The following is a 12354-nucleotide window of genomic DNA, read 5'->3' on the forward strand; positions in this document are numbered from 1 at the left end:
TTTGGAAAGAGTAATGTAAAATGACAAAGTTTATATTCATTTTACACACATTAATAAATATAAAATGATTATAAAAGAGTAAACTTTTTCAATTTTTAAAAAAATATATCTGATTCAAATTACCACCACCATCTTCAATTGAGTTGAGATGAAAAAAAAATGTTGGAGTGATGATATAGAAAATGTTGAGATGAAAGAGAAAATATCTCTGATGACAAAGGGTAGGGTTTCTGATTTTTTTTTTCAATTGGGCAATAGTAGGGATGACAGAAAAAATGTTGGAGTGAGAGAGTTGACAGAGAAAATGTTAGAGTGAGAGAGATGAAAGAGAAAGGGTTGAGAAGAATGAGGGAGGTGAGTAAGGGTTTGGGGGTTTCTTTTTTTTTTTTTTAGTTTTGGGAATGAAAATTATTTAAATATCCTTGACCTTAAAACTTAGAATCCATGATAAATGAGGGTATTTTTGTCTACTATAATCCGGTACACATTGTTAAAACATACCAACTGAAAAACAGGCGTACGCGTGTTAACAAACCCCATATATATATATATCAACATTATAAATACGTTTTGATAGACTATAATCAAGATTTTATAATTGATTTAATAATTAATTTTAGGATATAGGGAAATCAGTTTCAATAATTAGGAAGTAGTATCTCATGCTAATGTGATTTTCCTTTTCTGTACTTAAATCATTTCATTCATCCTTATTTTTGTAAAGAAATCTCAAAATGGTTTCTTTATTTTTACGCATGTCAATTTGATTTTTATATGCTTTTCATCCCTTAAGTATCACTGATTTTTGGTTTTAGTCCCTACTCAAAACATTGATAGCTTTTAATTCTTGTAGTATTGAAACATGTAATATTAATCCTTAAAAATGGATGGCGTCAACTTTTTATTGACCTGGCAAACGGCGAGACTATCTTCCATTTTAAATATCTGTCACGTTGCTTGTTTAATTTGTGAAATGAGATTAAGTTTAATTTGTGAAATGAGATTAAGTGATTTCTCTTTTCCCCTTTCAAGTTTTTCAAGTTCATATCTGTAAATTGCTGTGTCTCTTTGTTGGCCTGAAACCCCAAATACCCATCCCCAAGAACACAACTTGCTTCTTCTTTTCCTCTGATCCTGAAGAGGATTTGGTGTCTCGGATTTCCCTCTAACATAGTAAGAAGAAGGAAGAGAGGGGTGAAGAAGGAGATCGTGATTAAGGAAGAGGATAAGCGGCTGACGGTGGCTGGTTTAGCCGACAGTGAAGGACGTCGATGCGATGTCCGACGACGACCAGCGGCGCTGGTGGTGCCCTAATTCGTGGTGGCCAGGATTGCTCGCGCCTGAAGGAGCACGATGCTTCTCACCCGCGCGAGGAAGAGAGGGGAGAGAATCTGGTGCCGTGGCCGATGACGACTCCGGCGGCGAGCAGCGTCACCGGCACGGCCTTGGCTCAGCGGCTTGTGGTCGTCTTATTGGGACTCTATGATGTCTTGACTGAAATTTTAGGACTTGTCGCTAAGATTGGGTGGTTTTTGGAAAATGGATCTTTGAAGGAAGTTTTAGGTGTGTGAAATAGAAGAGTGGGTGAGGGAAAAGTTTATGTTCTGTTGCAGACAGAGGAGGAAAAAGAAGTTGTTGCAACCATGTAGTGTGTGAGAGAGAAAAAGGGAAAAAGTTTTCCAGTTTCATCTGGAGATTTGTTCATTTTCCAGTTTCAGAAAAAATGACAAATGGGTATGAGTTTGTGTGAGAAGGGTTTCTTTTCTTCTATTGATTTTGACTAGAAGTTTGGATACATTGCTTGTTGAAAGAAGGATTGTGTGTTTGTGGAGGTAGCTTTCATTCAGTTGCTGTTCTTGGTGCTTTTTGTAGAGATGTAGTTTCTGTTTGTTATGCGGCTGAGTAAAAATGTTGATTTTCTGGAAAATGTAGCAACTGAGATGACAAAGACGAACCCAGCTTTGCCCCCAACTGAGATGATGAGGAAGAACCTCGTAAACTGATTTCAATCAATTACTTAATTTCATTCTACAGATTAAATAACCAACGTGGCAGATATTTAAGACAAAAGTTAGCCTCGCCGTTTGCCAGATCAACAAAAAGTTAACGCCGTCAATTTTTAAGGATTAATATTACATGTTTCAATACTATGAGGACTAAAAGTCATCTATGTTTTGAGTAGGGACTAAAACAAAAAATCAGTGATACTTAAGGGATGAAAAACATATTTAACCCTAAAAATTTTGATGCAAGTTATTTATGTTAGTACTACACTAACATATTGTTAAAAAAATATCATGTATTAGTTTGTAATTTTTTTTAAATACTTTTTAAAATAAAACATTGTCATCTGTCAAATTGACGTCATGCCACATGATAGTGACAATGGATGTGGTAATGAAAATATCAGATATTACTATCATGTCAGGTGTCATTATTTTAGTCTCAATTTAATATTTATATTTTTATTTCGTCTTAATTCAATCATAATTTATTTTAAAATTAAACAATTTCGTCACTTTTCAAATTAATTGACTCAAATTAACATTTTTTTAGAACTAAATTGAGAATTCTAATAAAAAGAGATCACCCACCAAAATAGGAAACTAAAGGAGTTTAATTGATATTTAAATATACTATATTAAAAGATATTTAATATAGGGATAGTCAACTTTTGATTTTTGAGAATGAAATTCCTAATTTAGGAGTAATTAGAGATAGTCAGAATTAATTACTCCAAATTCAAATTTTATTTCAATCCAAATTTTCTTAAATTCCACGTCACAATTAATTATCAAAATTAACGTTATAAACAAAAAAGACTTGCACCGTTTTTACAAAAAGTAAGATTTTAGTAAACTTTTTTAAAAAAAAAAGGACCACTTTATCTATTATAAGACGCATTATAATAGATAAAGTCATTTAATATATATTAATACTTTCTATAATATAATTATAAATAGACTCATGTAATATAAACTTATTTAATCGGTAAATAAACTAAATGTGTATTAAGAATAACAAAAAATTATTATGAATTTATAATAAATTTATTAAAGACTTAAATCATATTATATATTTATAAAGAAAAATTACACACGAATATTTTTGTTAAAAATTGTAAGATATTTAAAAAAGTGTTATTTTATTTAACAAATAAAGAGAAATAAAGAAAGCAAATAATAATTTTATTTTTAAATATTAAATAATCTCAAACAAAAAAAAAAGGTAAAAACAGTAAATATATTAATATTTTTCAGACGAAGAATAATAGAAGAACATTAAAAGAAACAAATAATTTCTATTATTTTTGATATTCAAAATTTTAATTTCACCATAGCGATATCACATAAAAAGTTAGTGAAGTTGAAGAACCAAACTACAATGTCTACTTCGAAACCCATCTCCTCCTTCCGACTCACCTCTCTCCTCCGCTCTCAGAAAGACCCCTCCCTGGCCCTTCAACTCTTCCTCAACCCAAACCCTAACCACCCCTCCGTCCGTCCCTTCCGCCATTCCCTCCGCTCCTATGACCTCATTATCACCAAACTTGCCCAAGCCAAAATGTTCCCCCAAATGGAACAGCTCCTCAACCAACTCCACACCCAAACGCGCTTCCCTACCCCCGAACCCCTCATCCGCCACGTCATCNCTGCCTACGCGCGCGCCGGCCTCCCATCGCGTGCCCTCCGCACCTTCCTCTCCATCCCCGCCCCCTCNCTCCGCTCCTTCAACTCCCTCCTCCACGCGCTGCTCGCCTGCCGTGACTTNGCCTCATTCACNCGCCTCCTGCCGCACCTCCCCCGCTTTCGCGGTCCCGACGCNTGCTCCTACAACATCCTCATCCACGCNTGTTCTCTAACNGACGACCGNGNTCGGGCNTGGAAGCTGTTCAACGAAATGCGTAGGCGAGGCGTTCGTCCGAATCAAATTACGTTCGGAACTCTGATTAACTTGCTGTGCAAAAGCCCTCAATTGCACCTTCCCCAGGCGTTTAAGGTGAAGGANGAGATGGATANGNTTTTTAAAATTAAGCCTAATGNTTTTGTGTACACTAGTTTGATTAAAGCTGTTTGCGAGGTGGGTGATTTTGATTCCGCNGTTAGGTTGAAAGATGAGATGGTGAGGAACAATTTGAAGCTTGATGCTGTGGTGTACAACACTTTGGTTTCAGGGTTTTTAAAAGGAGGGAAGAAGGATATAGGATTTAGGGTTTTGGAGGAAATGAAGATTGGTGGTGTGAAGCCGAATTCTGTGACGTGTAATGTGTTAATTGGGGAGTTTTGTAGGGAGGGGAAGTTTGAAGAGGCTTATAGGATTTTGAATGATGGGTTAGAGGGTGTGAAGCCTGATGTTTTTGGCTACAATGTGGTTATTGGTTGGCTGTGTAAAGAGGGGAAATGGAGGGAGGCTGATGATTTATTTGGGGACATGCCAAGGCGACAGTGTGTTCCTGACGTTGTGACTTACCGCACCTTGTTTGATGGGCTTTGCCAGTGTATGCAGTTTGAGGAAGCTGGGTTGGTTTTAGAGGAGATGATTTTCAAAGGCTATGTTCCTCGTTCCTCCAGTTTGAATGAGTTTGTTGGTATGGTGTGCAAGGAAGGGGATTTTGAGTTACTAGGGAAGGTTTTGAGTGGTTTGGTAGGTGGGGGATTTTACTGTGAGGATGTGTGGAAAACTTTGGTCTTATTGGTTTGTCAATCGGAAGTCGGGAGCTTTTGAGCATTTTGATGAATTGGTGTTGGCATGAATTCTATATTGGGTTTCTGTGAATGTGCAGAGAGATACTCTGATAGTTCCAAAATACGTATTTCAGGGATGGCCTGGACTCACCAAATCCTGCCAAGCATTGAACTAGATCTATATAAGAGAGGTGAATCTCTAGTCCACAAAGCGAAGATGAATGTCCATGAAGAGCAATTGCAATCAAGTGCTAAAGGCTTGGAGTATTGTTTTGGACACACATTTTGTTGAAGGAGATATGCTAACCGAGGCCTTCTAAGCTCCCCCTTCCAACAAAGGGTCATCAAGTCACCAGTTCCATTACTCGTTGATTCTCAAAACCAGGAGGTAGGTAGCTCCAATCCAAATTATTGTGAGTTTTGCATTATCATTTTAATTCAATAGTATCTTTCGTTTTGATTTCTATAGGATAAAGTGAATGAGATGCATCTAATTGTGATTAAATTAAAATGATATGGTAATAAAACATAGGTCTTGTTTTAGGAAGAAAAATTGAAATTAACTTTTCCATAATTTTAAAATTAGTTTATGCACAAGCGAATTTGTTGAAACTATCTCTTTATAATTTCTCTAATTTTTTTAAGTTAAGTAATTTTAAATTACGGAAAACTATCTCTTTATTGTTTTCTGTATTTTGACACTTTCAGTTATATTTTATAGATTTTTATATTATTTCAAAGATCTATATAATGACTAATATGTGAGCAATAAGATGGACTAATTTAAAAACAACTTCATTTATTCATTTATGGTATTAGAGCTGAACGATCTTACGTCAATTTCTTTTCTCATCCATACATTTTCTCAATTTCTTTAAAATTTCCTAGAAGAACATAATGATACAGTGTTGCGTGTAATGCGCTATATCAAGAGAAATCCCGAGCAAGACATGCTTTTTAATTCTACTTGTGATATTTCCCTTGGTGTCTGTTGTGACTCTTATGGGGTGAGTTGTCCTATCACTCAATGGTTCATCATTTTATTACATTTGGACAATTTTTTGTTTCGTGTCAAATATTATTTAGGATGAAAAGTACCCATACTTTTCCTTATTTTCCGGTGTCTAAGAAGTATATTTTTAATTTGAATGTATAAAATGGTACTTATGTAATCCTTATTTTTAAAATATTTATAAACTTTCAAATATGTATCTTATACATTATTTTTTGAACAATTGTATTATCTTATTGTACATCATATGCTTGAATCTTGCTTCTAAGTAAAAGTAGCGAGAATGAAGGGGAGAGGAGAGAGTTTACATAAACCCGTGAGAGTCCAATAAACTTGACTTGTAAACTCAATTTGTGAACTTGCAAAAGTTTACTTTACATGAAAAAAAATATAATATTGTTTATAGAGATATTGTAAAACATAAATTGAAATGTCAAAGTGTCTATGTCTAATTCTTTAATCCTCTAATAATGGCATCATCATCTATGTCATCATCTTCATCTAACTCTTTCCCTGATGAATGTTGTACATCTTCATTGTCCCTAAATGTTATGCGATCAAGATTAAGAACGTCTAGAGAGGATTCATTGTTGTTCTATCTAAGTGAACATTTTCATCATCATTTTCACCTTCAACGTGCTAAATCTCTGTATCTATCTCTTTAGTTATTCATTCATCATCTGATTCAATGTCATCAAATGGAAGAGTAATAGTTTTTTAGATTTGTTTACTTTTTAACTTCAAGTTATACATCACATAAACTAAATCATTCATTTTTTTTTTATGCAAACGATTCATTATCTTTGTATGAACCTAAAAAAAATATCAAATTTTTAGTAAAGATTTAAACATAATAAAGAAAATTATAAATCGAAAATAATTCAAAATTACCATTTTAAACGAGTTCTAATTACGTTCACATCCCAAATAACTATAAGTCAATCTTATAATTCAAATAATAAATCTCTTCAAACTCTTGAGTTTCATCCTCAAACATCTCCCATCATTTTCTAGGATTTAATTTTTTCTGCCATATTTGGTACTAATGTTCTCATGCACATGTATAATGATTCTTTCACCTTTTCACTATTATCACATCTAAAGTTAGGTTCATATTAGAAGTGAGATTTAGAAAATAGGTAGCTGCATGTAAAAAGATTGTGGAATTTATTATCCCATCAAGCATCAATTATTCTCCAAGCATTTGTATAACTACATATAATTACCAAACCAATTATGGTATATTAGAAATAATTTCAAACATAAGTTATTAGACTTTGAATGAGTAAAAGTTTGAAATTTTACTTCTTTTTTAAATTGTTAAAGTTGAACCTAATATTTTCTTTTGCACAATCCATCTCTTCATAAATGAAATCCATTGCAGGTTATAGATATGAGTCAACCAATCTCTAGACCACCATAAGAGAGGCAAAAACTTTCAGACATGTGGAGACATTCTTCCAAAACCAACTATCTAATAACGTTCTACTCTTCTCCCCTCTTCTGAAGTTCTAAACTTGCTTATCTTCCACTTCTCAGAGCTAAACATGATCAACAATGATGCATTCAGTCCATGAAAAGTAGTAAGAGTTAAATAAGTCATGACAAATCTAGTCACACTTGGTCTTATCAAGTTTCTACCTTTAGTGAAATTTTTCAACAAAGAAATCAACATTGATCTTCCATAAATGTAAGTGGTAATGTTTCTTCCCTTCTTAATTGTTAATTTATGGATCTTCAAATTTTTATCAAAATCTTCAAAGATCAAATCAATGTAGTGTGTTGCACATGAAGTTTAATACAATTTTTTGGTTTTTTGCATCAACAACTCTTCATTTGTCTTTAAATTTGCAACATTATCAATGACAATTTGAATAACATTTTTTTCTCCAATAAACTCAACAACATCATCTAACATTTTGAAAACTTTATCAGTTGTTTTTGAAATGTTTGAAGTATCAAGTGAATAAAGAAAAATATTTTATTAGGACTATTCATCAAGAAATTGCAAACAAATAATCTTTTTCTATTCGTCTAACCATCAAACATAATGGTACATCAGGTTCTTTTCCACCCCTCTTTATATTTCTCAAGGATTGTATCTGTTTTGCTCATGGCTTGTTTCAAGAGCTTCTTTTTAATATCATGATAAGGTGGTGATTTGTATCCAACTTCATACTTACCAATCATTTCACACATCTCTGCAAATTCTAATTACATTAAAAAGAATGACACTGGTGTAAAAGAATGACACTTGAGCATCAACTTCTTCTTTGTATCATTTTTTCATCATTTGATTATAGTTGTTTGACTCTTCCTTGCTAGTAGTAGCAATTTTTTGTTTTCTTTTAAAACTGAATACCATGTGTCCTCCTTCAACACTTTCATTTACTTCATAGTCTTCATTAATGATATTTAACTTTTTCTTTTTTTATGAAACATTCTTAGCTTCTACAACTATTTTTATCATCAAATTTTTTATTTCATTGAAACAGAAGCACAAGGCTTAGACTCCTCCTTGGTTTCACTAAGATGATGTTTAAATCTAAATATTCCTTCACTCACAATTTTTGAACAATAGTTACATTTAACTTTTCTTCCATTAGCATTAATATCAAATCCATATTTTCATAGACGAACTTAATACATTGCAGTAGTGGCATGACTTTTTGAATACTGTAGGGCAACACTTTATTTTTTCAAAAATAAAATCTCTTATTTTAAATAGTGCAGTGGAACACTTTACTTAAAATACATGTTGTGAGGTAGAGATAACAACTAAACCATAATGCACAAGTACTCAATTTCAATGGCAGAGGCACAAGAACTTACACAAGTTGTGAGATCATATATGAGATCAACAACGAGATCGACGATGACGGGCGAGAATGAGAGTATCAACAACGTCAATGGCGTGAGAACAAAGGTGTGAGGGAGGTTGCAACTGAAACCATGATCGGGAGCACGAGAACGAAGATGAATCCTAAGAACGAAAGCATAATGGGAGTGAATTGTAAGAGATGAATGAAGATGAGCTTTGTCACTAAAGCTAAATCAGAAAACCTAATCTGGTGAGCCCAAATTACGAGTTCGTTTTATGTTTGCAAAATTTCTTCCCAAACTTGCAAGATAGGAACCAGGCTCGCGATTTCAGGCGAGTTTACCAAGTCCATCATCGATTTCACCAATCCTACACCAAATCCAAGTTTGTTTCCAAGTTAACTCGAAAGCATTGTGTGAACTCGTAAACTCGACCAAGTTAACGAGTTAACTCGTGAGTTCAATAACACTAGTAAAGATATGTGAAATGATTGGTAAGCATGGAGTTGGTTACAAACCACTATCTTATCATGATATTAGAGAGAAACTCTTGAAACAAGATTTAAACAAAACAAATATAATCCTTGAGGCATATAAAGAGGAGTGGAAGAAAATTGGTAGTGCCGATATGTCTGATGGTTAGACAAAAAAAAAGATGTGCTATTTGTATCTTCTTGGTGAATAGTCCCAAAGTGACTTTTTTCTTTAATTCACTTGACACCTTAGACATTTCAAAAACAGTTGATAAAGTATTCAAAATGTTAGACGATGATGTTGAGTTTTTTGGAGAAGAAAATGTAGTTCAAGTTGTCACTGATAATGCCGTAAATTTCGAGGCAGATAAAGAGTTGTTGATGCAAAAAAGAGAAAAATTGTATTGGACTCCATGTGCAACACATTGCATTGCTTTGATCCTTGAAGATTTTGAAAAAAATTTGAAGGTCCATGAATTGAAAATTAAGAATGGAATAAAGATCACTACTTACATTTATGGAAGATTAATGTTGATTTCGTTGTTGACAAAGTTTACTAAAGGAAGAAACTTGATAACGTAGGGTGTAATTATATATGACACAACTTATTTAACTCTTGTTTGTCTTGATGAATTGAAGACATCATTATTGACCATGTTTAGTTTTGAGGAGTGTAAGACAAACAAGTTTGGAACCTCACAAGAGGGGAAAAGAGTAGAAGATATTGTATTAGATAGTCGGTTTTTGAAGAATGTCTCTACATGCCTGAAAGTTGTTGCCCCTTTTATGGGGGTCTTAAGATTGGTGAACTCAAATGTAAAATTTGCAATGAGTTTCATTTATGAAAAGATGGATTTTGCAAAAGAGAAGTTTATGTCAAATTTTAATAATATTAAAAAGAGGTAAAATTTCAAATTTTTACTCATTCAAAGTTAGTTATGTGTAAAATTATTTCTAATATTAGTTTGTTAATTATATGTAGTTATAAAGAGGTTTGAAGAATAATTGATGTTTGATGGGATAATCAACTTCATAGGCCTTTGCATGCAATTACGTATTTTCTTAACCCTATTTCCATTATGAACCTAACTTTAGATATGATAAAGGTGGAGAGGTGAAAGAAGGATTGTATATATGTATAAGAAGATTGGTACCAGATTTGACATAAAGAAGAAAAATAAATGTGCAAATCATGGGAATGGAAGATGCAAAATAATGTTGGAAAACATTAAATCATGGGAATGTTGGCAGATTTTTGGGATGGAACTTCAGAGTTGAAGAGATTTGCTATTAGAATTCTAAGCTTGACTTAGTTCTTCAAGATGTGAGCGTAATATGAGCTCATTTGAAATGATGATTTAAATTATTTCTAATTTATAATTTTCTTTATTAGGTTTATATCTTTACTAAAAATTTGATATTTCATTTTAGGTTCATACAAAGAGAATAAATTGTTTGCATAAGAAAAAAAGAGGAATGATTTAGTTTGTGTGATGTATAACTTCAAGTTGGAAAATAGACAAATTCAAAAAATTGTTGGTCTTCCCTTTGATGACATTGAATTAGATGATGGATGGATAACTGAAGGGGCAGATGGTGTTGTTGAGATTGAGTAAGTTGAAGGTGAAAATAATGATGAAAATGTTCACTTAGATGGGGCAACAACAAATCTAGCTCTAAATGCTCTTAATCTTGATAACATAACTTTTGGAGACAATGAAGATTCACAACTTTAATAAGGGAAATAGTTGAATGAAGATGATGATAAAGATGATGATGCCATTAGAAGATTAGAGAATTAGACATATATACATGACATTTTTACATTATTTCTACGAATTTATTTATTTGAAGTTATATAATTTTGTGGACTTATTTGAATTTGGATGTTATTTATATAATTTTTTACATGTAAAGTAAACTCTTACGAGTTTACTAGCCGAGTTTATTAAATTTTCACGAGTTTAAGTAAATTCTCGAGTTTTACAACCTTGGGTATGAATAATGAAATGAAATATAATGTGAGAATGATGTGATTATTTGTATATTATTTTGATTTGTTTATAATGTTTGACTTGAAGTTTGAATAGTTAAATGGATTATGTTTGAGCAAATCATGGTTAAGATTAATAAATTGAATAATTTAGAAGTGTTTTTATTGAATTTACCTTTGAAAACGAGTTTCATCATGGTTGAGTTTTCTTATATTTTTGCTTAAGCGACAAATTTTCTCTCGAACAAAAACATACATAAATCTAAACCTTACTCTTTATCTCAATTTCCGCTTAAGCAAAAATAACATGGTAACCTAACCTATTATCTTCCCAATTTTGTTCAAGTGAGCGTATCATCACTCAAACTAAAAGAAAATTGTCACTTTGACTCTTGTGAATGCTTTTTTAAATGCAAATTGAATTTTAATTTTGATATGTTATTAATTTATGGTTTTATTTAATTAAGTATATTATTGTCTAGGTTTATTGATATTGATGGAATTTGTATGTTTTATGGATATTGTTATTAAGATTTATGAGAACTATGTGAATTTGTGGTTACAAATATTAGTAGTGTTGTCAAAATGGGTTACTCGACTCGGTCCGATCTACTACGGGGTTGGTTACTTAGTGTTATTGGTGTGTTTATAGTTCCCCATAGTAGTATTTTGTTTGTAGTGTAGATTAAATTTTTGTTAAGCATGTGTATAAATGTCAAAAAATTTTGTTCTTTATTATGTTAGTAAAAACATTAGTTTTATGTTAGTTGGGTAAAGTAAAAGTAGTCTGACAACAATTTAGATATTAGTTGAGATGGTAAACTCAGACATTGAAGTTGTCTTTCACCATGGAGGTAAATTTGAGAATAATGGGACATTTAGATATCACTATGGTGAAACCACAACTTTAAAAATTGATCCAGATCGGTGGAGTTATTTTGTAATTTTGTCCATTCTCAAGGGGATGAGTTATAGGAATGTAAAGGAGTTATGTTATTCATTGGGTCGTGGTTCTGTGTTAGAAGATTCTTTAGAACTATTATCTGATGACAAAGGTGCAAGTCATCTGGTGAATATTGCTATGTTGAATGGTCAAGCTCACATTTATGTTATACACATGGTGTGTGAGCTTCAATATCTTGATATGTTGGAATACTTTCTTGAACCCGAAGTTGAGAGACATAATGGTGAAGTAGAAGTTGAGAGTCAGAGTACTGAAAAACAAGTTGAGATAGAGGTTGGTGAAGCGGAAATTGAGTTAGACTAAGAGGAAGAGGATGATAGTCCTCTTTTGGGAGAGGCTAACATTGATGTTGGTGAGGATGTAGAGGGGCAGGTAGAGGCAGAAGGTACACCAGAGGTTGAGGCAGT

The 12354-nt window shown here is 32.8% G+C and overlaps 1 protein-coding gene across 1 annotated transcript; it reads left to right on the forward strand.

Annotated features, from left to right (window-relative positions):
• Positions 1-3384: 3384 nt before the first annotated feature.
• Positions 3385-4725, forward strand: LOC106752948 (putative pentatricopeptide repeat-containing protein At1g53330). The gene has a single exon (XM_022776518.1). The coding sequence runs from the start codon at positions 3385-3387 to the stop codon at positions 4723-4725; it is 1341 nt and encodes a 446-aa protein (XP_022632239.1).
• Positions 4726-12354: the final 7629 nt, after the last annotated feature.

The sequence above is a fragment of the Vigna radiata genome, chromosome 2 (assembly GCF_000741045.1).
Source record: "Vigna radiata var. radiata cultivar VC1973A chromosome 2, Vradiata_ver6, whole genome shotgun sequence".
Classification (NCBI taxonomy): domain Eukaryota; kingdom Viridiplantae; phylum Streptophyta; class Magnoliopsida; order Fabales; family Fabaceae; genus Vigna; species Vigna radiata.